At 41.7% G+C, this 27,066-nt stretch overlaps 1 protein-coding gene across 1 annotated transcript in view; it reads left to right on the forward strand.

Moving 5' to 3' along the window:
- Positions 1 to 27,066, forward strand: part of PLXNC1 (plexin C1) — a 152,562-nt gene that overhangs the window by 60,639 nt on the left and 64,857 nt on the right. Inside the window, exons 5-9 of the mRNA XM_052640383.1 lie at positions 2,361 to 2,475; positions 11,241 to 11,388; positions 14,761 to 14,848; positions 17,117 to 17,219; positions 17,362 to 17,463. Coding sequence (XP_052496343.1) covers positions 2,361 to 2,475; positions 11,241 to 11,388; positions 14,761 to 14,848; positions 17,117 to 17,219; positions 17,362 to 17,463 — 556 coding nt within the window. The remainder of the gene's footprint in view (positions 1 to 2,360; positions 2,476 to 11,240; positions 11,389 to 14,760; positions 14,849 to 17,116; positions 17,220 to 17,361; positions 17,464 to 27,066) is intronic.

Below are 27,066 nucleotides of genomic sequence, written 5' to 3' on the forward strand. Positions count from 1 at the left end.
TCGGGGGGATTTTCCTGACCCAGGGATCAAACACGTGTCTCTTACATCTCCTGCGTTGGCAGGCAGATTCTTTACCATTAGCACCACCTGGGAAACCTATATATATATAAACATATGTATTTTTTCCCCAAAAGATAAACTGAAAACCTTAGTTTCTAATTTGTCCCCTCTCTGGCCCCCGATTCAAACTTTTGGCTTATATTAAAAATAGTCTCTTCACTATAAGTACAAGTCAGACATTAACCCTAAGGAAACTCTAGAAAGAAAACTCACCTACAGAAAGGACCTATAGAGATTTCATATTTCATCCATTCATTCAAAAATGTTTGTTGAAACCCTAGTATTTGCATATCATGCTGTCAGACACTGAAAGATCTGCAGAAGAAATATTAAAGATATTCTCCCTTCTTTTGAGGAGCTTACAGCTTACTGGGGGCCGTGATATAGACACGTAAAACAGTTGTAATTCAAGGCAGCATATGATTAAATACCAAAATGTGTGGTTCCAACAAGAAATGTTATAGGAGTTCAGAAAAGGGAGTGATAATTCAGTGGCACTACTGTTTTCTGCCTACAAATTGGCAAATTGTAGCACTATTTGTATGAAATATTTTACACTTGTTTTTTTGGCAGCCTTAGGCCTTGACTCCCAGGCAGTATTAAAAGCCTACAAAAACATTTGTACTCCATTCTCTTTAGAACTGGCTTTTTTTTTTTTTTTTGGCCTCCTCTTAGACAGAGGAAGTGCCTTATACAAACTGGAATGCCCCTGAGAGAGAGGCAGGTTGTTTTTGACAGTCATCATTGCTTTCTAATACAAAATGGGGAACCAGCCTTGTCCTTCTGTGTGTTTCAATCCAGCAGTATGTGTCCCTCCATTGAAAACTCTCCCTGACATTGAGAGGAGGTTTAATTTGAACTTAATGTCCGTGACGGACGAGCTAGCCATCAAGGGTCAGATAAATTTATGACTGTGGAGAATTGCTGATGAAAATCCCCCTGGTCCTGATGTTGGAGAAGGAGCCGACACAGGTGGAGGAGAGCTTGGACACAGATGTGCTGCCTGGAAGCAGGGTTCCCCGAGATGCAAGCATATGATGACACGCTGTAAGAATTGCACTTGGGGGTGATGTCTAATGAAACTCACTGGCTTCCTGTTCTATTTCTGTCATATTCAAATTAGCGCAGCGCTCAAAGATGAAGCCGTGAGGCCTAAATTTATTCTTAAGAATTTTTTTTTAAAAAAAGAGAAGAAGAAAAAGAAATAAAATGCTTGTCAAATATGCTGTTTGGACCACACTTGTCTCCACTCACTTCCTTTCAGGGACTCCCCAGAGTTGAGTGAGGTTATTGTTTAGTTGCTTTCAATCTCATGTGATTCATGAATTTTCAGCTTCTTTTAAAACTTACTGGTTCTCCTCCACCGCTCTGTTTTAACCTTGGACCTTGAGAAGGCAGAGGTAACAGAGGTTTTGTTCTTTCCTTGATACCATTCAGTAGAATGTCTGTGGAGTCTAACACCATCTGGAAACCAAGTGACCTTTGGCATTCATTCTTGTTGAGTTGGCCGCCCTGCTGGTGAGGCAGGAGCTCCCAAGTTCGCGTGACCTAGAGTGACCAAAACAGGCGTAGGCGAAGCGGTGATTTCGCCTTCAGCTTATGGTGGTGTTTATCAAAGTAGCTGGCCCGGACCACAGCTTAAGATTTCTTTGGGGACAGCCTCTGGGCTGGCTGACTTGGGGAGGTGGCCCTGGCAAATGTTTCACCCAATAGCTTTTGATGTAAGTTGGTATCTGTCTAAATAAATGTTATGTAGCAGATGGTTCTGGAATGTCTTATCAGATTCTTGGGAAGACTCTGCCCTTGCAATATGTTTATTTGATTATCATACTGCAAAGCACAAAAATGGTCACTTCTTTTTTTTTTTTTAAACAACAGCAAAAGTTACACAGTAGGTTGGTATTCTGGAAAAGAATGGCAAACCTAAAACGTTTATGATGTGTAAACCTTTTTTTGGGCTGTTCTATAGTAAGTTTTTCTACAAGGTAGTGCTTTAATTTTAGAATCCAGGAGAGGATGTGTTTTGGATGTATTTGCAATGTCATCTTGAGAGATGGCTCAGGAGTCTAAGTTCAACATGTCCACATTTGTTCTCAGCTCTGAGACATGATGGAAAAAATGCTTTGCTAGTTTCCTGTTGCTTTTCATGGTTTTAGCATCATGTTCTTATTCTCACTCGAAATCAATAATCCTCACACAAAGTCTGGCATTTTGTACTGAAGCCAAGTATGAGAAAGTTTTAATGATGCATGTTTGGGGTTGCTGTTTTGCTGCCCCCTCCCTTTTTGTTTTTTTGATAGGTGTACTTTTAAAGAAGATTGTGAGCATTTAAATAATTCAGAAAACTGGCTGGATATTTTATCTGGAGCTAAAAAGTGCCCTCAAATTCACCTATTTCGAAGCAGTAAAGATAAGGTAAGAGGAAAGATTTTAAATTTGTCTCTATTGTCTCATTTTAGTCAACTGATGCCAACTTCCTTCTGTGTGTAAAATACCTATTAATGATCGAATAAACTTAGTTATGAGAATTCACTCAGTTAACTGACACTGTGTGAGCATCAATTCCTGTACATTCTGCAAGGTGACGGGGAGATAGCAGAGAACGAGATGCATCGTGAACCTGCCCTCATGGAGTTTGTCATCTTGTAGAGCTGAAGATGACCTTCAGTTGTTGAAATTAAGGGAAAAATGGACTAATGTCATTGAAAAACATTGATTTAAAAAAGAAAGAAAAAAAAATTCAGACTCATGGTCTACAAGATTCCTTAAGTGCGACTTACGTACTGAATTTTATTTTGTTTTTTAGTTCCTTTTCTTGATGTGTTTGGGCTTTTGACAACTGTCTTGCGTGCATGCCTTCAGGTGATATTGATGGGGAGAGAAAGCAATATGGGCAGTGAATATTGCAAGGGGGGCGGTCCCTTGAAAAGCGCCTGGGCTCTTGCTGTGACAGTACTATTCTGCCTTTGGCAACACATAAGGCCTGTCATTGGATGAGAGAAGTGAAGCGATGTGAGCATATTCATGCATTTTCAGATTTACACACCAGCCTCGCCCCATGGGAGAATGGAATTCCTGCCTTGCAATCTCAGGGGCTGTAAGGAGACATTTTCTCCCTAATTACAGCTCTTGTATTATGAATAACTATACAGAATCACCATCAGCAGCCAGTTGACCTGTCTGCTGAGCTCACTCTGTTTTATTTGAATGCCACATTAACAAGGAGATGGGCCACTTTCTCTTTCCCCTTACACTTTGCCATTTCAAATAGCAAGAACTGTACCACTTCAGATGATTTAACATTTAATAAAAGAGAGCCAGAGCATTTAATGAGTGATAAATAATAAAAGAATCAAGCTTTCAAGTCATAACTGATCAGAACTCATGGATTTCAACTTATGTGGCTGTTGTTACTTTCTATCGCCCTCCTGAGGGTGAGGGTGTGGAGGATGGGTTGGGGGGGTACCCTCCCAAAAACACCCTTCAAAGCTTTCATCCAAACCTCCACCAGACCTGCACTAGCATGAGCAGATTCTGCGGAAAAAGATGCTTAGGTATCTAAGTATAGGTATGGCCAAATTTTTATTTCTGTTATCAGTCTGAAAAATAGCTGACTTTAGTGCTGATAGAGACTGCTAGAAAACACCATGATCATTGAATATACCCAGGACTCTGATAAGTGGTTATGATTACACATGGCTTTTTTTCTTTTATCATTTTGAAAATGTTAAGGGGAGTACTTAAGCAAAGTGCGGTGAGGAAAAGTAAGCTGCGCATTGACGAACAAGAGCCGCTTACACGGTTTGCTTGCCTATCTTTGGGTTCACCAGCATAAATTAATCACCATTCACATCTAGTCTGGAACATGTTTACCACCCAGAGAACCACTGGTACTTTTCTTCCCCACCTTGAGTCCCAGTGTGGTTTACCCTAATCCCTCTAGAGTCTTCCCACGCAACCGTTACCTCGCTTTCTCCAGCTCACCACCACCCTCAAGGTAAAGGAGATAAGACTTTAGCAATTTGAGTAAAGCTGTTCTTTGAAGCCAACGTTGGGCTGATTATTTTAGTGACATTGATAAGATGTCTGTCTCCAGCTCTTGGTCATATTATTTCAAAATATTTCCCGTCTTTATGGTTAACTGTGGCTTGCTGAGAGTCTCAAATCCTTGGTTATTTAAGTAATTTCTTATCCTGAACCTATAGAGCTGGAAGTCTATTGTCTTCTCCAGTTCCAGCTATCACAATAACTTGGTTCAAAGCGTGTTTGCTCACTGCAAATAACATTCTAGTAACTTTCTTGGTACAAAAAAAAAAAAAAAAAGATGCATATAATCCAGAGCCTCTTGTTTACACAAGACAATTAGAAGGTAGTGTATTCTCATCCTTGTTATGAAATTGGCATTAAAAAGAGAGGAGGAGAGCAATTCTAATTGCCTTGGAGGAATATTATGAGATTTTGTTGAATAAAAATACCAAGATGCAGAAAAGTGTATATAGCGTGGTCTTATATTGATCCAAAACTGTCCCTCTATATGTTTATGTCTATGTCTCTATATGATTGAGCTTGGAGAAAAACGTGAGAATTCATACTAGGCTGTAAACATAGGCTCCCATGATGAAATAATTCGTATGGTGGAGGAAAGGTCAGAGATAGACTTAAAAAAAGAGACGCAACTGAAATCCTCATATGCACAGACACACACAAAAAGGGATGCATGGCACCCCATTTTTACATTATGTAAAATTATATGTTTGGATGTGAGAGGTGGACAATAAAAAAGGCTGAGTGCCAAAGAATTGATGCCTTCGAATTGTGGTGTTGGAGAAGATTCTTGGGAGTCCCTTGGACTGCAAGGAGATCAAACCAGTCAATCTTAAAGGAAATCAACCCTGAATATTCACTGGAAGGACTGTTGCTGAAGCTGAAGCTCCAATACACTGGCCACCTGATGCAAAGAGCTGACTCATTGGAAAAGTCCCTGATGAAGAAAGATTGAAGGCAGGAGGAGAAGGGGAGAACAGAGGATGAGGTGACTGGATGGCATCACTGACTCAATGGGCATGAGTTTGGGCAAACTCTGGGATAGTGAAAGACAAAGGAAGCTTGGTGTGCCACAGTCCACGGAGTCACAAAGAGTCAGACATGACTGAGCGACTGAACAGCAGTAACTATAAAGAGATTTTTAACAGTAAAAATGGTTTATACTAATAAAAAGAGAAAAGATGTAGGAATAAAAGTATTTCCCACAAATAGCATGGTTCCTAAAAGAGAAAAGAGAAACATTCTTTTTACAAATCAGAAGAGAAACATGGAATTCTGTCACTGAGACAACCAATATTGTTTTCAAAGTCGTGTCCCATGCACGAATGCAAGAAACAAGTGTTAATAATAGAAATAATTATTGGAATGGGATAGACAAAAATATTATTTGCTCATCTTAAGTATATTGATATATCTGTAAAATCTAAATATATTAGCTTTTAAAACTATTCAAATTAATAAAGGTCAAATAAAGTGCTAAGGTTCAGTAAATGTTCAAGTATCAATAACCTTATGACATGTAAGATAAACTGTTAACACATTAATAAGAGATCCCATTCATTAAAAACAATGGAAATACTCAGGCTCAAACCCGCAAAGTGAGGCATGTACATTGTGCTTTAAAATTCTTTTTACTGGGAGTTATGTGTTGAAGCCACCTACCAAAACAGTGATTTTGACTGTGCAATAATTTTTCCAATTTTCTTTTTTCTAATAGTAATTAGATAGTGAGGCAGTGGTCTATTGAGGCTACTTATAATTCATAATAAGGAAATCTTATCAATTAAAAGTGTAAATAAATATAAAAACAGGTATTTTCTTGAAAGATATGAAAAGCATGTTAAACATATCCAGACATATACTATGTTTCTTGGTGGAACAATATCATTAAAATGTCACTATTTCCTCAATCTGTTGTCTAGATTTCATGTCATCCCAGTAAAAATTTGAATAGTTTTTGTCTTAAAAGTGAAGTCATTTAGTCATGTCCAACTCTTTGAGACCCCGTGGACTATAGCCTGCCAGGCTCCTTCGTCCTTGGACTTTTCCAGGCAAGGCTACTGGAGTGGGTTGCCATTTCCTTCTCCACAGGATCTTCACAACCCAAGAACCGATCCCGGGTCTCCCGCACTGCAGGCAGACTCTTTACTGTCTGAGCCACCAGGGAAGCCCTGAAATTAATGTATGAAATTCATCCGAAATACTAATGTGAATTGGTCAAGAATATCCAAGATATATATTGAGAAAAATAAAATCTTTAAGCAAGACCATTTCCATATGATTATAAACACATATATAGTGGCAATAATTTAGCCCATGACTCTTGCTTAAAAATGAGAATATAGGGACTTCCCTGGCAGTCTAATGGTTAAGACCCCATGCTCCCAATGCAGGGAGCATGGGTGTGATCCCCATGGGCTGGGGAACTAAGATCCCACATGCCTCGTGGTGCAGCCTAAAAACATAAATAAAAAATAGGAATATAGATTCATGGAATAGGCTACAAAGCTCAGAAATAGATGTAAAAAATTTAAAGATTGTTTATCATGAATTAAGAGGAGACAAAAGAATTATTTCATAAAAAGTTGCTGAAATAACTGGCTTACATTACGGAAATGTAATTTAATTCACATTTTTTTACATGAAATATAAATTTTAGGCTAATTAAGAAATTCATCTAAAAACCTAACACAGAAAATAATTGAGCGTCAGATAATTTGGAAGTATAATCTTCTTGGCTATGAAACAATATATCATGTAATAGCAAGAGAAAAATATTCATATACTTGACTTTTAAAAAAATCTATACCACAAAAAATAAGTGATGACTAAAGCTCATGCTTCAGGAAAAACATTTGCAACAGGCAAAATATTAGCTGCAAGATATGAAAGCTAGGAGAAAGTAAAAAAATATAGAGAGACACCAAAATATAAGCAGGCAAAAGTGTATATTCTCACAAGAGGATGTTTAGAGAGTTAGATATAGATATGGAAATATGCTCAGCTTCACCAGTTATCAAATAAATACAAATTAAAGTGTAAATAAGGTTTGCTGACACCTAGTGATGGCGATACCAATTAACACAACCTTTTTAGAAAGTAATTTGACAGTAACATTTCAATAGTCATAAATATATTCATTCTGTTTGAAGCACTACTTCCAGGCTTAGACTTCTGGAGAGGTAATTTAAAAAAAAAAACCATTTGTGTATGGATGTTACTGTTGTGACATGTATAGACTTAGAAACTTGGAAATACCAAACTATTTGTCAATAAGAGGTAAGGTTAAGCAAAATAAGCTCTGTTGATAGAATGATAGAAATGTCACGTGACAAGAATTTCTTTGGCTCCATGGACATTACAAGCTAATTGACACTCAAACTTTGTATCTCATCTGACTTTTCGGGTCTTCATTCCCACTTTATCCAGCTTAATTCAAGAGTTATTACCTGGTAAGCATTCCTACTTTGGGTTCCTTAATCCAAGGCATCAGCTTTTTAACCATTCTTGCATGGAACCTAAGAAAGTGTTAGTCACTCAGTCATGTCTGACTCTTTGTGACCCCATGGACTGTTGGCTCACCAGACTCTGTCCATAGAACTGTCCAGGCAAGAACACTGAAGTGGGTCACCATTTCCTTCTCCAGGGGATCTTCCCAACCCAAGGATCAAACCCAGGTCTCCCACATTGCAGGCAGATTCTTTACCATCTGAGCTACAAAGGAATCCTAAAATCACATTAAAATACCTTCAACTCCTTGACTATGCCCTTCTTCCACTGCACTTGAAAAAAAACCCAAAAAACTGCCTCCTTTTTTCATATCAGTGTCAACTTCTGCCCCATTGTTCCCCTGAATCTAAACTCCATAGAGGTATTCCAGGAGACACCGTCAGTCCTCATCTTAATATGGCCGTTTGGTTGCGTTCTTGAAACTCCCCCGTTGCCTTCCGCGGCACACACTCTCCATAGCCTCTTCCTTCTTTCTTGACGCTGCCGCGGCCTCCTGTGCTGGCTCCTTCTCTCCCTGACTCTGACTCCTCGAGCTGGCTCAGCCCCAGCTTTGGCTCTTCCTGCAGCTGACTCTGCTTTGCCCACAGTCTTGCCCACTCCTGTGGCTTAACATGCCATCATATGCCCACGTCGCCCTCATCTCCCGCCCAGATGGCCTCTGAGCCCCAGACTCATCTCTTCTCAATTATCACACAAGTACTTGACTGAACTCAACCAAAGCTGAAGTCTTGACTTTTCCATCCAGAGTCTGCCTCCTGCTCCCTGTGTCCCATTTCAGCATATGGTACCTCTGTATGTTCATTAGCTCACCAAAGCCTCCACAACCAGATACCCCGCTTCCAGTCCTGGCCCATGATACCTTTAAAGGGTGTCTTGGAGCTGTCAGTTCTTTGCATTTCTGCTGCACCATCCTAGCCCAGGCTTCTAGCATCTCTCTCTCTCTCTTTTAGAACTTTTAATTGGAGGATAATTACTTTACAATGTTGAGTTTGTTTTTGCCGTACACCAGCGTGACTCGCTATAAGTATACATATATGCCCTCCCTCGAGCCTCCCTCCCACCCCTCCATCCCACTCATCTAGGTCATCACAGAACACCGAGCTGAGTTCCCCATATTATTCAGCTGCTTTCCACTAGCTGTATTTTGCCACATGATAGTGTAAATATGCCAATGCTATTCTCTCAGTTTGTCCCTGCTGTGTCTACAAGTCCGTGCTCTATATCTGCATATCTATTCCTGCCCTGCAAATAGGCTCATCAGTTCCATTTTTCTAGATTCCATATATATGCGTTAATATATATTTGTTTTTCTCTTTCTGACTGACTTCACTGTGTATAGTAGGCTCTAGGTTCATCTACCTCACTACAACTGACTCAAATGCATTCCTTTTTATGGCTGAGTAGTATTACATTGTATATAGGTACCACAGCTTCTTTATCCATTCATCCGTTGATGGACATAGAGGTTGCTTCCCTGACCCGGCTATTGTAAATAGTGCTGCAATGAACATTGGGTTACATGCGTCTTTTTGAAATATGGTTTTCTTATGGTAAATGCCCAGTAGCTGTATTGCTGGGTCATATGGTAGTCTTATTCCTTGTTTTTTAAGGAATCTCCATACTGTTCTCCATAGTGGCTGTATCAATTTGCACTCCCACCAACAGTGATCTCAATCCTGTGTGACCTTCCAGTTTTAGTCTAGTGAAATTTTGCACACTCCTGCTAGACTGTAAGCTCTTTGAGGGTAAGGACTATAGCTGCTTGCTTCACTGAAGTAGCAAATACCTTGTGTATTACATGGCACATCTTTAACGTTTGATAAATGTTTATGAAATAAATTGAATCCCATAGATAGAGGAGCCTAGTAGGCTACAGTCCATGGGGTCGCAGAGAGTCGGAAATGACTGAACGACTTCACTTCACTATGAAATAAATTAATGCAATGATTACAGTTATGTAAATGCTGCGCATATGAGGACTGAAGGCAATGTGGAAAACTTAAAGGAGCTACTGAAAATAGGACTTTAACAAAGTTTCTGATACTTTCACTATCGTGTTTGACCAATGTATTCCATTTAACACATACTTGTGGACAGGGTAACGGGTGATAACGGTCGTACGCTGAGATGTGCAGTCCAGGGAGAAATGCAGGGGTGAAGCATGAGGGAGACTTCAGCCAGGTGTTGAAGAGGAGCTGGTGGGGATGGCTGGGGGTTCAGGGCCCCTGGAGATGGCTGGACTTCAGCTCAGTGGAAGTTGGACTGTAAGAACTTGTGTTCTTCCAGCATGATTCTGTGGCTCAGAAACAGAACTTTTTTAAAGTAAAAAGATAAGGGTACAAACCCCAGAGCAAAATAGATAGAGCTTATCCAAGGATGAGAGACAGTGGATTCTTAGCTGGCCGTGCAGACTCTGGGCGGAGATCAGGAGTCTAACAGAAGATGGACACCTCCCAGTGGTGAGGGACTGTCACTCTTCATCGCGGATAAGCTGATCGCTGCCTGTGTTCCCACCTCCCTAATATTTAGCCCACCTCCCCACCAGACCCCCTGAATGCACCTGATGCAAAACGGGTCTCCCACTGACATATGGTTTTCTTTAACTTTCTTCTTTTTTCCTTCTTCTTTGCTTGCTTTCTTCTCCTCCTCCTTCTACTCCCTTTTCCTGCTCTCCCCGCCACATCTTCTGCCTCCTAAATATAAACAAAATAATTTGTGTTTAGATGAGAATGCTTCATATCATAAAGATATAAAATCTCCTAAAATTAATGCATATATTTAGTACATTTCCAGTTAGACTCACAGTCCCATCACCCTATTTGGGTAAAATGATCTTAAAGTTCATATGGAAAAAATAATGTCTAGAAAATGCTAAGAAAATTACGAAAATAAAAATAGATTTACCATAAATATATTTAAATCCACAGTCTTGAAAATTTGATGACATTGGGAAAGAAGTGGATCAATAGATAATTGGAGCAGGGCAAAGTTCAGAAATAACTTGTAGGTATATGGTGATTTAATACATGAGAAAAGTGGTATTTCCATTCAGTTGGGAAAAGGAACTTTTTTAAAAATAAATGCTTGTGACCTAGCTGATTAACCATCTGTGTAAAAATAAAGTTGAGCCCATATCTTATCCTTTGATTAAAAATAAATTCCAGATGGATTAAAGATATGTTTAAAAAATAAAACAACAAAGATGGTGAAACAATATTATATTTGTCCACAAGCAAGAGTTGTGAAGAACTTTATAACAATAAACTTTGTATTTGATCATAAAAACATATTATATAGGGTAAAACACATACAAACTGCAAGACATCAGTACATTAGGAGAAAATGTGTCAGAAATATGACAGATAAGGATTAATATCTATACTATACAGAGAGCTCTTAAGAATTGATAAGAAAAAATACAAACCAGAAAAATGGCCTAAGAATATGAATATGCGATTCACAATAGAGAAAATTAAATAGCCAATAAAACATCTCTTTCTTTGCGTCAGCAATCCAAGAAACTCTCTTGTGGCAAATCAGAAGGTCAGTTCCTTTCAAGCTCTAGGGTGCATAGAGATGACGGAAGAACACCACATAATTTGGTTCCTGTATTTTCTTCCCCACAGACGACAGTGACGGTGGTGGGGAGCTTCTCTCCAAGGCACTCAGAGTGTGTGGTGAAGAACGTGGACACAGGCAGGATGCTCTGCAAGGGCAAAAGCGTGCACAATGAGACCTGTACCTGCAACATCCCGACCAGAACAGCTTACAAAGGCACGTGCGCGCCACTGGTTTTTATCAGCATTCTTAGCGAACGAAGAAGTCAAGAGAACCTCGTGAGCCCAGAGTGCCCAGGGAAACAGGTCAAATGGCAGGATTTGAACAGCCTCACCCTGTAGACTCCCTCTCCCCACTCCCTGCACCCGCCCTCAGTCCCCCTCGCCTTTGCTCCTCTCCTTCTGTGGCCGCAGGCCCCCACTGTCGCCTGTAGCTGGAGAAGGATGGAGGCTGGCAAATCCCCCCTCAAGTTGCTTAGGTGAGTGGCAAGCCAGAGACCGTTGAACTTGACCCTTCCTGGATGGTTCAGATAGTTCAGGGATCTGAAAAGCTGGGAATGCCCGTGGTGAGATGAGAAAAGGAAATGGCCAATATTTTACCATCTTAAATTCATTGCATTCGTTCATTCAAACAAATATTTATTTGTGAGCATCTGTGAGCCAGACACTGTGCTAGGTGGTAGGGACAGCATGACTGAAAGAGACTGATCTGTTCTTTGCTCACAGTCTTGAGAGCCTCTTGGGATAGCAGCAAGTGACCAGCACCTGACAGAGCCGTGTGCAGCATGCAGGGAACACGTGTGAGAAGCACACAAGGAGGACACCTAACTAGACTCGGGGGAACAGCGAGAGGGCGAGGAAAGCTTCTTGGAGGATGAGTAGCGTTGAGCTGGACGAAGAAAAAGGGGAAGAGTATTCCAGGCAGAGCCCAGCTAGTGTGACCCACCAAAGGAAGGAAAAAGCTTTGTCTGAGGAGCCAAAAAAAGGTTCTATGTGGCCAAGTCAAATGGGGTAGAGAGTGGAGTGACAGAAAACGGATACCAAAGAAGGTACAAAGTGTCTGGCTCAAAGTAGCCATTGATGATCAATTCATTTTTGTTGAATGAATGGCCACAGGTGGAGAACAGGGCTGGAGGAGGGAAGGGCTGCATTTGGAAAAGTCTGACAGAAGGGAAGCTGTTGCAGTGATTCAGGTTGAGGGGACTGAGAGTGGAAGTAGCTGGAGGCAGATCAGGATGAAGAGAAGGGGTGGATTCAAAGGATGGTCAGGGGTGGGGTGAATTGGGAGTTTGGGATTGATACATATATACTATGGATACTACGTATAAAACAGATGACTAATGAGAACATGCTGTATAGCAGAAGGACCTCTGCTTAATGCACTGTGGCGACCTGACGGGGAAGGAAATCCAGAAGAGAGGGGTGTATGTATATGTTTTGTTGGTTCATTTTGCTGTACAGTAGAAGCGTAATATTGTAAAGCAACGATGCTCCAATAAAAATTAAGTTTTAAAAAAAGATGGCTAGGAGTTACAGTGTATGAACTGAGGATTCATGAGTTCCTTTGGGTGAGAAACACGTGGAGTCAAGTGCACGGTTATTAAAATGCAGGTCTTGCTCACCTGGAACATAAGCTTCTGAAGTATTTGAGATCACCGTGAAAAGCTAATTGATTGCATTCTTAACATTTTTTAATCTTTGTTTTAAATTGAAATGCAGTTGATTTATAGTGTAGTCAATTGTTTTTAAAGCCTCTGTCAGTTTCACCCAACCGTTCGTCTGCCCTTTTCTCTGGATGCTTTATATATTCGGAGCTGGCAAACAGACACACTTCCTACCTCCTGCACGCAGCTAGTCAGTGGCCATTACCAAACCTTTGTCTGTAGTCTGTAGTAGCTTCATGCCTTTCACCAAATTCTGTCTCCCTTCTGCTTTGAAGTCATCTCTTCCATAACAGCCTTGATGGATTCTGCTCTAATCATCCTAATCATTCCAGTTCCCTCTGCCCCCCGACATGCACCCCAGTCTTGGTACCCAGGTGATGCATGGAACTTGAACCACTCATAAGGTATTTCCTTGGCTATCCTCTCATGGTGCTGTTTCACCTAAATTTTTTTTGTCTCTTCTAGAATAACTGAATGCTTTCAGGGCTGAGATCATATATACTCATTTCCTTGTGAGGTTTCCCAGGAGTGTTTTTTGCACAGTTGATACGCAGGAAAGTACAACTCTTGCTAGTCTCTGTCACTGGACACTTGTAGATCCCGATGATGTGTATGTTTCACTGGGAGTCCCTCAGTGCTTACTGTCCATACATTCATTCTGTTAACAGTTATCAAGTGTCTTATTCAAATGCTCTTGCTGAGAGGTCATGCCAGCCCTCCAAACCTCCTTGTCTTTGGAACCGAGCATTATCATTTCCACTTTATGTGAGCAGAATTTTATGTGGCATCCTGGCTTTCAGAATGAATGTTCCTGTTGTAGAGAAGCCTCTTAAAGTAAGGATTCTCAGACTTTTGGAATCAAGCACTGATCATATTTCAGCAGGAAAACTAGAGGTACCGACAAAGTTAGGCCAACTTATTAATTTGTCAAGGAAAGACTTTTCATTTTTAAAGTATCATCTGCTCTCCCCATTAATTCCTAAAAGGAAGAAGATACTAATACCAAAATGGGGGACAACGAAAATATCACATGGTGCCTTGGTGCCTGGACACAACGGGATTTGAAAGGCACCACCCTGGGCTGCCGCCCCCAAACCTGGCAATACACAGTCAGTACAGTACATGGGGAGGATTACAAACCCAGATTCCCAACACACCCCAGGCCTGCCAAGTCAGAGTATCTGGGAATGTAGCCCTGGAATCTGTATTTTCATCTGTTTCTCAAGTGATTCTGATATGCAACCAGATTTAGGAATCATCTTGGATAGAGGATGTAAGTTACAGTGATACAGGAAATAGGCCGTTTCTCTCATGGTGATTTAGCACACTGTTGATCATATTGCTTTATCCTTTGGGGGTTTTCTAACCGATGGGTAGGTTTTCAAAAGCAAAAAGGAAATCCTTCCTCATAGATTTGGCAACAGTTGACTCCAAGAAGATCGTGGCTCCCAGCCCACCGGAGCCACACTTCGGAGTGTGTTGTGTACACATTTGTAGTGTGGGTTCTTCTGAAGATGCAGGGTTTCTTTCTTCTCTAACATTCTGGTTATCATGTTCTAGGCAGTTCTTGCTCAGTGACTTGTTTTATTCTTATGCTGTGGCCAATTACAAGCTGAGATAGTGATTCTGGGGAGAGGATGAGCTGCAAATGGGCTGTGAAATGGCTTTTTCCTAGTGATTATCCATGGGAGGCCTGGAACGAGGTGGGCTGGGGTCTGTTTGGAGGCTTGTGCTGTGCACTTCGGCTGCCTGATGGGAATGGCCCCGGGGAAGAGGCCACATACTGACGGAAATGTTAGCAAACAGCTGGCACACTCCACCCTGTATGTGGAGGAGGCAAAAAATATTTATTTTCTGTATTTCCGGCTTTGCTTGATGATAGCAGGGCTTCGCCGTCAGTGACTGCTTTTCCCTCTTTGCTCCAGATGTTTTAATTGTCAACGTGACGTTCTCATTCGGTTCCTGGCATGTGTCAAAGAGATTCAACTTTACCAACTGCTCATCATTAAGAGAGTAAGATTTTATTTGAAATGTAAATATCCTCTCATTGGTTTTAATTAATTTATTTGCTTTACTCTCCGATTTCCTAAAGAACTCTTTTGTGGAGGAGAACTTACCAAGGCGCCTTTTGGACCGTGGCCTAATGGGAGATAGGAGGGCCCCTGAGCTAATCAGCTGGCTTGTTCAAGCCCCACTAAGTGAGGTGGTGCAGCCAAGAGGCAAACGACTATGCCTGGGTGTGTTTTACCCACAGGGAAATACATCTTCCCCCGACCCAGAGGTGGCCTTGAAGTAATAGGCAAAAGGGTGCAGCTAGGTTATCTGTAGATCAGAATGACTTTGAGAATTTGAGTCAAGGAAGAGAGTGGAGCATGAGGTAAAAGGAAGTCACAGTTAAAAGACAAGAAAAGGCAGGAGTCTCTGTCATCAAAAGAACAAGTTAGGACTTCCCTGGTGGTCCAGTGGTAAAGTGGCAATGCAGGGGACACAGGTTCGATCAATGATCCAGGAAGCTTCCACACACCTTGGAGGCACTGAGCCTATGTACCGCCAACTACCGAGCCGGCGCTGTGCAATGAGAGAAGCCACCCTAACTAGAGAAAGCTCCTGTGCACAGCAATGAAGATCCAGCACAGCCATAAATAAACAGATAAATAATTTTTAAAAAAAGAACATATTAATCATGACCCACATTATTGTACCATGTTTGGCCCTGTTGAGCTGCATACCCCCCTGAATTAGGACCGCACTTCCCTCCTTGCTTCTAAAGCAGAGTGAAGGCAGAGAAAAGATGTTTCCCAGATTCCTGGTTTTCCAACTGGAAAATGGGATGGACGTTTCCATGGAAATGATAGGAAGCTGTCTTATTAGTGATTCCGTAGTTCTTTCAGTGGTATGCTTGACCAACTGGATGAGTGCCAAATGTAGGTTTCTGTGGGTCTGGCCTGGGAACCATTGTTTCTTCAGGGAAAAGGCAACAAACTGGAAGCTGAGTAGGGAGGCCACCCTACACCTATATGGACAGGAGCTGCCGGACTTTACCTTTACCACCTCAGTGTTCTGATAGTGAGTTCAGTGATTTCTAACAAACAGAATGAATTCAAGGAGGGGAAAAGCTAAGCTTGTTACAGAAAGCCTCAAAAGTCCATGAAAATGGGTGGGGGGGAGAAAAAGGGAAAGAGTTAAACAGAATTGTATAGCTCAAGGAGAGTTGAAACATGATACAGCTCCCCGCCTACAACTGTAAAGCCTGGCGAAAAGAAGTGACTTGCCTCCGGTGCACAAGGAGGTAATTAAGAACCAGATCTCAGACCCACAGCTCCCCAGAGGGTGAGTGCCCACCCTTTCCTGCCCTTTCCCAGGGTACCTACTTCCCTTTTGGAAAGCACTTAGTAAGGTCATCACACCTGAGTGTTAGCAAGTGGGGCGCAAGGCGCAGGCCTGCTTTGAGTGCACGTCAGTGGCCTGATAAACACTTAGGCAAGCCTGTGCTTGCTTGCTTTCTCCCACCAAAACTGCAGTTTCTGTAGGTCAGGCACCAAAACTGCCTTGGCATCTCTGGAAGCATATCTGAAATGCGAATGTGTCCCCCTCTGCCTGATCTGGTCCTCTCCGTCCCAGAGGCCAAAGCTCTCTCTTGCTTCCCTTAGCTACACTTCCAGACCCACTTCAATTTCCATTTTTACTATTCTTGCTTTAACACTGATTATCCTATTAAGTGCTTTTCAAGTCTTCCGCTGTTATCCATGCATGGTTGTTTGATTAGTAGACACAATTCTTCCTTAATTTGATTAAAAAGCAAACAGTGGCACCCTGTTTTCTCTGCTTGCCAAGGTAGCACTTTTAGTTTCCCACCTTCCAGGCACTGGGCGGTGTTCCTGCTCCAGTGAGGGTGGGCTTATTGGGGATGGGGAAATGAGCGTCCAGAGGGAAGCTTACCTGAAGGTAGATGAATAGCAGAACCGGATGCAGAAACAGATTCAGAGGGTTCCTGTCATCTTCCAATGCAGCTGGTGACCCCAGCTTCAGGTTTCCATGGCAACCTCCTAGCAAGCGTCAGGATGGTCCGTCAGCCGCGAGGGCTGCCCAGAGCAGGGCGCAAAGTCAGTAGTCTGTCCCTAGCCTGAAAGAACGGTCCTGTCTCCCCTGGGTTCATCACAGTCTATCTAGGGACTTTTTTCTTCTTTTTTTTAATCCTAACACACAGCATCACAGAGGGAAATTCTAGGATGTGTGTTTTCCTAAAAATGCAGGAATTACATTGGTTTTCTGTGTTGCCAGATGTCCAGGATGTATCCGAACTGGCTGTGCCTGGTGTAAAAGTGAGAGAAAATGCATCCACCCCTTCACAGCTTGTGACCCTTCAGATTACAAGAGGAACCAGGTAAAGTGACATTTTTTTGGTATTACAGAGTTTCACCAAAAATAAATGTTTGTGACCACCCAGCCCTAGCCTGTATTTTGTGTTTATTTCAAACTCTGAATTTCTATCCATTGGGATGTTGAAGGAATGTTCTTCGTTTCAGGACCTCTGTCCAGTGGCTTTTCAAAAATGGACACCACCCAAAACAGCAGGAAGAGGAAGAGTCAAGGAGAATATGAGTAACAGAACCACTTGGGGCTTGCAGGTCAGACCCTGTTTTGGTATTGATGCTGGGAAAATCCCCCTTAAATGACAGTAACATCTGCTACTTTGGGTTCCTTTTGAAAATTCCCTATTTTGCTTTCTACCCAAATTCCCGTTTTACCTTTGGTTTTTAACCAAGTTTCATTTAATTGGCTCAATACATCAGAGGCTGCACACTCACATAAAAGAAATTAAAAATCTATAATTGTGAAAAATGATGTTCTGGTAGAAGTCAAATTTTAAATCTGATGTTGTGATCTCAGGAAGAGTTAGAGGGACGTCTAGAGCACATAGCACTGAGGGGATTTCAGTTTTTAACCACATTTATGATTGCATTTCTGAGGGGTATACGAGGGCTGGGCGTGTCTATGCAAACCGTACAAATGAATCTCTTTGAACTGCTTTTCTTTGTAGAGACAATCTGACCAGTAGTTAATAGTGTCAAACCAAAGAGTTGTTTCTATGTAATAAATATACATTTCTCTTCATGTCTCAAAACTGTCGTTCATGAAAAAATACTTTTCATGAAAATTTCTTCGGAAATTCCTCTTATTTTCTTCATAGTAAGTCACTAAGCTCAACTGACAGACGTGTTTGGAAAGAGAGAATATAACCAAGGAAACATTTCTGGGCAGATTGATGCAGTTAGCACACAAATGCTGGCGCCATTCAGTCAAGGGAAGTTAATTGAGCATCTACTATGCAATGAAAACCGAAAAAGGACAAGTTCTTATTCTCATTAACCTTGGGTCTAGTGGGAGCAGACAAATCAAACACAGGAGCATGTTTTGTTCTTAAAGGCTCAGTTTTCTATTTCTTGACTAATCTGTGGCTTTGACACATCCATTTGCTGCTACTTAAGGTCAAGTGCCAATATAAATAAGTAACACATTTTTAATCACCACCAAACAGTTGAGAGTACATGTAGGTGAATTCAGTAACAAGCAGAGGGAATGTGAATCAAAATGGATTATGAAGTTAATTAGAGGCATTAGAAAAGCTTGGTGTGCCAATCTCTTCAGACTTTTTAAGTCTTTGAGGTTTTATTAAATGATGAGCCACTTGACTCTTCTCATTGGTTGATGAAACTAAGGCGTAGTGACAGGTGTTTAAATCAAAAAGGCAGTGGCTTTTAAAAAAATTAAACTTCTCTTTTGCTGTTGTTTCAGTTTTTTTTTTTTAATTGGTCAAGTGCATATAACACAAAATGCACCACTTTTAAGTGTGCAGTTTAGTAGTGTTAAGTGCCTTCACGTTGTTGTCAGGCATCACCACCATCTATCCCCAGAACATGTTTCAGCTGGCAAAACTGAAAGCCCATCCCCATTAAACAGTAACGCCTCATTTTCCCTTCCCCTTGCCCCTGGAAGCTACTGTTCTACTTTCAGTTCTCTGTGAATTTGACTACTCTAGGTACTTCAGATGAAGTGGAATCAAACAGGCTTCGTCTTTTTGCGACTGGCTCATTTCACTTACTATAATGTTCTCAAGGTTCATCCATCCTGTAACATGTGTTAGGATTTCCTTTCAGGCTGAATAATGTCGCATTGTTTGTATATATTACATTTGGTTTATTCAGTCATCCACTGATGGACACGTCTATCATTCCATTGATGTCTTGGATTGCAGACATCTTTTGGCTATTGTAACTAATACTTCTATAAATGGATGTGTACACATACCTCTTCAAGACCCTGTTTCAGTTCTCTTGGGTATGTACTCAGCAGTGGAATTGCTGGATCATATGGTAATCCTGTCTTTAATTTCTTTAGGAGCACCGTTCTGTTTTCCTTACCTCTCAGCCTTTTTACATTCCCACCAACAGCGTTTGAGCCCACATTCTTGCCAACACTTTTTAAAAAATAGTAACCATCTTACTTTGGTATAAGGTGGTATTTCCCTGTGATTTTGATTTACGTTTGCCTACTGTTGAGCGACATTGAACCTCTTTTTGTGTGCTTGCGGGCCATTTGTGTGCTTCTTTGGAGAAATGTCTATTCAAGCGTTCTGTCCATTTTATAGTCAGGTTGCTTGTTTTGTTGTTTTTGTTGAATTGCAGGAGTTCTTTACATACTTTAGCTATCAGCCATGTATCAGATATATGATTTGCAAATATTTTCTCCTATTCCATAGATGGCCATTGCACTCTGTTGATTGTATCCTTGGATGCGCAGAGGTTTTACATTTTGTCCAAGTCTAATTTATTTTTTTAAATTTTGTTGTCTCTGCTTTGGGTGTCACATGCAAGGTATCATTGCCAAATCCAATGTCATAAAACTCTTATTCTAAGCGTTTTATAGTTTTAATTCTTACAATTAGGTTATTTGATCCGTTTTGAGTTAATTTGCATATATGGTATAAGATAGGTGTCCGACTTCATTCTTTTCTGTGGCTATCGAGTTTCCCAAGACAATTTGTTGAAAAAACTGTCCTTTTCCTCATTAAATATGCTTTGCACCCCTATCAAAAAATCATGTGACTATATATGCAAGGGTTTACTTCTGGACTGTATATCCTATTCCATTGGTCTAGAGGTCTGTCTTTATACCCATAAAATACTGTTTTGCAGTAAGTTTTGAAATCAGAAAGTGTGCATTCTGAGATTTTGTTCTTCTTTTTTGTGATTGTTTTGAAAGAAAACGTTTTATTCTGAGATAATGTAGATTTGCATGGAGCTGTGAGAAAATAATACAGAGAGGTCTCATATATCCTTTACCCGGTTTCTCCCAGCAGTAACATCTTGCCAGACAACAGCACGATGTCACAACTAGGATTTGACAGTGACAACAGTCCAGATACAGATAAGCTCTGTCACCTCAAGTCCCCCCATGTTGCCTGCCTGTGGTCATCCCTGCCCCTTCCCCCTTGCCTGTTTCTGACCTCTGGCTACCACTAATCTGTTCTTCATTCTGTAATTTTATTATTTCAAAGATTTCGTATAAATGGAATCATCCAGAGGCACCCTTTGTGAACTGGTCTTTTTAACTCAACACAATTCTCTGGCAATTCATCCACATCCTTTTATGCATCAATAATGTGTCCCTTTCTATTGCTAAGTCATGGTTCAGGCAGTGACTTTTTACATTTTTATTTTAAAGAAAAAAATAAGGTCATTGCATCCTGGTTTCTTGTATTATGTCTTCTTGAACCTTTCGACATATGTGGTTGAAAGAACTGGGGTCACCAAGGAAATAGGAGAAAGCTGGAAATAAACAAAAGCCCAGACCTGTCTTCAGGGCTTCTCCGTGCATGACCTCTGGTGAAAGACATCTTTCTGATGCTGAAATGTTTTCTTTAAATACGTGGGGATTCCCTGGCTGCCCAGTGTTTAGGACTCCATGCTGCCACTGCAAGGGGTGTGGGTTCAAGCCCCAGCTGGAGAGTTAAGATCTGGCAAGCTGCATGGCATGACCAGAAATGAATGAATGACTCAGTTCAGAATGGACTATTGGGAATGGAGGATTGTCACCGGATGGATTTCTCATGCTCTGTGATACACGGCTGTCTTTTCCTTATCACGTGGAATGTGTAAATCCAGATTTCCAGTGTGGCCCTCAGGTTGGCTTTGAATGAAGCACTGAACACTATTCCAGCAGAGAAGCCATCGAAGGCTTTCCTTCAGTGCGTCTTCCACATCACATACATACTGAGTGCTTCCTATGTGCCAGGCATGGGGACGTGAGATGTGAGTGAATGGTACACAGTCTTGGGTGTCCTAATGCTGAGCTTGGATTGATGATCCCTACAGGTGTTGATTGTGCACCGAATATATACCAATACGCAGAGCTCCATGGATGCCATGAGGAGGACACACGTGAATCAGGAGCATCTCTTGTCATCAGTCTTAAGAATCTTATATGTACATAAGCACATAAATAAGAATACAATATAGAAAATAGTAGCCTAGGAAAGGTACCAGGAAGTACACAAACCCTGAGAGCCTCTCTGTGCCCGGGGCCTTGTCTTAGTCATTCCTGATTATGTAAGCCCAGGGCCTGGCAGTTAAAAACACTTCATCAGTGCAGTTGGTTAAGTCTTTGATGGATGGATGGATGGATTGATGCAAGATGGCATGCAGCCGATAGTTAAGGGAAGAGACACCTGGAGACAGGGTGGGTCTTCTAAGCATAGGGCCTGGGCACTGTGAAAGCATAGTGCATCACAGAAAATTCCAGTGCACCCCTTATGGGAGACCCCAAGTGATTTAGTTTGGCTGGAGCAGAAGGATGCAGGAAGTTAAGGGACAGAACAAGGTTGAAATGACCCTGGAGCCTGCGTCTATAGAGCCTTACATTTTGTTTTTCAGCAGCAGTAGAATGCTCTTCAAGACTCTTTTTTTTTTTTAATGCATGAATGAACTCATCTGAGAAGGAAATGGCAAACCACTCCAATAATCTGGCCTGGAGAATCCCATGGACAGAGGAGCCTGGCAGGCTATACAGTCCATAGCACCTCAGACAGTCGGACACGACTGAAGCGACTTAGCGTGCGTGTGAGCACGTGGAACTTACGAGAGAGGGCTCCTGGCTGACTCCCTGTTTGGCTCTGTTGTCTTCATGCTCTCTCATGACCCTGTGAGCCATCCCTTGAACACAGCTTAGTATCATGGCAGCTCCCCCATGGGAACCAGGAACGGACTTAATGATGTCAAACCAGAAAGAACCCCAGGGGGCTTCATTAGGAGCCGCTTCACAGGAATAGGGCAAATAACTTAAAAATCTATCAATATATTTGCCCTTTGGATGGAAAGTATTTTCAACGGTCAGGGCCAGTCTCTGTCAGAAACAGTTGGCCTTGTCACCCTGCCCTAACCTCTTTTCCTTCCTTTTCTTAAAAATCTTATATCTGGGGCCTCCACCTGCCAAGAGAAGAGATGACTGCCCTGTCTTTCCTGTTCTCAAGGAAAGGTTGTGAAGGTCTGTGATATGAGGTTGTTCTAATATTTGTTATACTTATCACTGCCGGATAGAAACGCACAGTACAAAGCCATGTCTTCCTGCTCTCGGGAGATTCACATTCCTTCTCTTTCTTGTGAGTTTTCTTCTCTTCCTCCATCACGTATGATGTGCATTTTAATTCCTCACAGTCAACCCAAATCACTTCATTCAGGGTCCCTGCCTTAAAAAGCAAAGTCAAGTTTAACATGAGCCTTGTTGAGTAGCTTCTGTGGGCCTAGCACTGAGCTGCATGCTGTGGGGTTCACTGCCAGTTGCTCTCGTATTCATTCATTTGAAACATGTTTATTGAACACCTACTATGTGCTGGGCAGAGAAGCAAAATATGTGCCCTCGTGGAGTTTTGTTAAGAACTTATAATAGTTGGGGATGCATTTTTATGAAGCTTCTTAGTGTGTACAACAGAAAAAGCTTTAAGTAGGAATGCCAGAATGTGCAAAGTTGACTAGGGGTGGCCCGTATTTGTGAAGCTTGGGGTTATATCCTGAGCTCAAAGTGCCCCTTTATTGGAGCTCTACGATGGACCTGTTTTCCCCACCTGATAGACAAATGTTGGTTTGCACAGGGTCAGTAGGTAGTGAGTGATAGACACGAGGTTTGAACCCAGGCAGTGTAAGCCGCAGCTTTAACCACTAGTGTACACTGCATGGGGCTTCCCTTGTAGCTCAGTTGTTAAAGAATCTGCCTGCAGTGCAGAAGTCCACCTGCAATGCAGGAGACCTAGGTTCAATCCCTGGGTTGGGAAGATCCCCTGGAGAAGGAAATGGCAACCCACTCCAGTATTTTTGCCTAGGAAATCCTATGGACAGAGGAGCCTGGTGGACTACAGTCCATGGGGTCACAAGTGTTGCACATGACTTAGCAACTAAACCACATACATTGCATGACCTCAATGTAGTATCAATGATAAGAGTCAGTCTGGAAGGGACTTCTCTTGGGTGGCCTGGGCAAGCTGTCAGGCGTGTGCGTTAGTGTTGAAGGCTTGGGATGGGGTGATAGGTTGGAGCATAGTCGAAGAAAAGGAGTTAGACTCAGGCAAGCCTGGTGTCTCCCCCAAGATGGGAAGAGCAGAGAAGGCTTGAGATGAGAAACCAAAGCCCTCGGGAGAGGGGAGCACCAAGCATCTCGTATTGAAGTTGAAACTCAACAGAGGGATGGGTTTTGATTGGTGGGGTTAAATCTGCAAGCAGGGGTCTCTAATGGAATGGAGGCATTGCCACCTTGGTCACAGAGTCCTGGGCGCCTCGACCAGGTCTGAGGAACCACATTCAGAAGGTTCAGTGACCGAGAGTAGCTGCCTGATGGACTGGCCTCGGCAGCCTCCCCTTCAAGTCCCCCAGGTCAGAGAAGCAAGCCTTGATCTCTCTGCAGAAGGCTTTGGTCTGTCACCCACTTGGAGGCCTCCTGCTCCATCTCAGTTGGCCTTCTAACTCTTGATAATTGCTAGGACCAAGTGGCGGTTGCATCTCAAGCTCCCTAGGACCAGTCCCTTCACGGATGGGTGGGCCACGAAGAAGCATTCAGCTGGGGGCTGAGCATCAGATGGACACAACGTTTTTGTTCCAATTAACGCTCTCATTTTCCTCTGGTGGGACTGTGTTTTGGTGTTCTCTTTCTACATCTCACCTCTTTTTACACTTTACCATCTCCACTGCTGATTACCACTCTTCTCAATTTATACATTTCATTAATATATTACTTCCATCCTTTTTGGTCATTAATAAAGATGTTAAATAATTCTGAACCAAATTCTCACCCCTGTAGGGCCCTATAAGGCACTTTCCTTTAATTAGTTGTGCTACCTTTCATCTCTCTAATGTCCTTTGGTTGCAGATCTCCAGCTGGTTTTTTTGAATCCATGTGACTTTTTATCCAGTCTCGTTTGAACTAATTTCACGAGTGAAAATCTGAGAAACGTTTTACTGAGTGTTGATTCAGGTCCAGGCCTGCAGAGAGCTTTCTTGTATTCAGATTTTTTTTGGAAACAGATTAATAGAGTACAATTTGGTCTTAATAAATTGAGCCTTCCTAATGTACCTCTTGCTAATATTCTTTTCAATCATAGTGGTAGTTTCTCCATTAATGTCATGGTAATTGGCATTGTGTTGATGTCAGGTTTCACAAAAGGTACTCTTCCTGTCAAGAGTAATCCTCTTAGACCTTTCCAAAGATAACTGGTTCTTAGTGGTTGTGCTATTTCCAGTGTCTTATAATGACTCTGTTTTTTAAAAAAATAAAATAACTGGGTATTCTGCAATCACCTAATTAACCAGTTTCTAATGTGCTTTTTTTAATATCAAATAGGCAGTGATTTAAACTTGTGAGCAGCCAGAGTTCCAAATATTTTATTAAATAATTTAAAATTGTACAGCCATTTAAAAATAACTCTTAAGTCTTTAAAATGTAACTGACAGGAAGTAGACTGTTCTGAGGTTAATTGTTGGGCAACCCAGGGTTCTAAGGGTTAGAGCCAATGGTGTTTTGATTTGTTAAATGGAAATCCTTGGGCATAGGATGAGGGAGGAATCTCACTCCATAGGGCTGTAAGGAATGATCTCTTTGCATCAAGCTAGATTATGTTTTTAAATTAACCCCTTGTATGTGTCAGCTTATGGGACCTGCTACTTCATTTCAGGTTATGAATGAAGTCTTGATTCAAATACAGAAATAGATGTAGAATACTGAGTGTGTGGCAAGATCATTCTTGGCCTTTTGTATGTACTGGATTTTTAAAGACTATTTATCAGTAAAAATAGCAAGTGTTGTATTTCTAAGAATTGTAGGCATATAGTACAGCCATATAGGCACACTGTCTTTTCTTGTATATCTGAGCTGTTTATTTAATGAGGTCTGCTTGGTAGCACTTTAACTCACTTGAAAGAGGTTCTCCAAGCAGACAAAGGACAACTAATCTGACCCTCTTTGTAAGCAGATCTGAAGCATCTGCTTTCACAAGATAGACCAGGGCTAGATTCCATCCTCTTAGACAGCCAATGGAAACCTCTGTCAACAATAAGGTTTTAAAACAAAATCCTTTTGAAAATAGCAGGACTATCTCTACTCAGGGGGAAATAAAAAGTTAATCAGGTGACATGGCTGGTCCTCTGATGGTGTTTGTGGAGCTGTTTAAGGAGCAAACTATAACCCCCTTTAGAAAATCTGTTTTAGGTTAGTTAGAAGGCTCTCTTTTTAGCCTCTCCTGAAAGCAAAGAAGTAGCATTTACTTGGCGTGTTTGAAATTTCACTTGAGCAGACATCAACTGTCTAAGTAGAAGAAGTGAGAAGGGCTATCTGCAAAGAAACCCAAGAATCAGAGCCGAGTTGGATATCAATGTGGAGTCTGCATCAAGGTTTACCTAAAGCCTCTTGCTTCCCTAAGAAGACAGTGGACCCAGTAGTGCAGAGGTCAGCCAGATTTTTTTCTTCAAAAAGTCAGACAGTAAATATTTCGGGCTTTGCAAGCCATGTGATCTCTGTTGCAAAGACTCAGCTCTGCCGTTATAGTGCAGACGCAGTGACAGGCAATGCATAAATGGTGGTGTGGCTGTGTTCCCAAAAAACCGTATTTATGGATGCTGAAATCTGCATTTCATGTGTTTACACATGTCTTGGAATATTCTTCTTCTTTTGGCTTTTTTTTCCCCATAGGCTGTCCAGGAACAAGCAGTGGACTGAATTTAACTTGCTCCAGGCAAATCTAGGAATTTACTTTCTCCCGATCTAGTGCAGCCAGAGGTCCTGTGTCCCCCACAGCACCCCGTGCCACCCCAGGGATCCTGTAGGTGTTTAACAAATACCTGTTCACTTAGCTGGCATCCTGTCAGAGAAAAGAGTAAGCCTTTTGGTATACAACACACACTTGACATTTGCGAGGGATTTATTTCCATGTCTTTGCTAATCCCCCCCATTCCAAGTACCACTCTTGCAGATAATTTCCCCCATAAAATGCAGTCAACTCTAACAGAATAATTAAAGTGACCCTCTCAGGCCCTCTGTGATTCTATAAATACAGGACTGAAGTCCTTTACTAAGTGATTAAAATAAATTCTGCCACCGAAATCAATTCCCTGTCGCATTACATCATTGCTGTGATGACATTAACAATGAATTTACCTCAATCTGGAAAATCAATCCACAGTGACCATGAGTGATGGTGACTGTTCCACCATATAGCACCTGTGTTTGTCAAGGAGCAGAATGATAAAATATCCTTTCAGCAGGGCGGGCAGCACAGCAAGGCCATCCTGATGAGCATCATATATACAAAGGAGCAGTGGATACTGGGGTACTCGACAAAGCAGGTGGCAGGCAGGTGCTGGACATGAGCTCCCCCAGTGCCTTAAGTGGCTTCCTCCTAGACTTTATCCTCTAAGTGGATACACTCGGTATTTATGACTTAGCCAAACTCCACATGATTAAGCATCTCTGGACCTGGGGGTCATTTTCAAATATTAGGAGTGTGAGTGTGAAAATTCACTCATACTAAAGATCTGCTGAGCTTTGTATGGGCTAGAATCTTAGAATCTTGCTCTGTTTGGTCCATATTATAGAAGAATATAGACTTGTTGGAAATAGTCTACAAAACAACTACTCAATGAGCAAAAAGATAGACAATGGCATCTGTAGAGAAAAGTGAAAGAGATCAAGAT

Source organism: Budorcas taxicolor, chromosome 5 (assembly GCF_023091745.1).
Source record: "Budorcas taxicolor isolate Tak-1 chromosome 5, Takin1.1, whole genome shotgun sequence".
In the NCBI taxonomy this organism is placed as follows: domain Eukaryota; kingdom Metazoa; phylum Chordata; class Mammalia; order Artiodactyla; family Bovidae; genus Budorcas; species Budorcas taxicolor.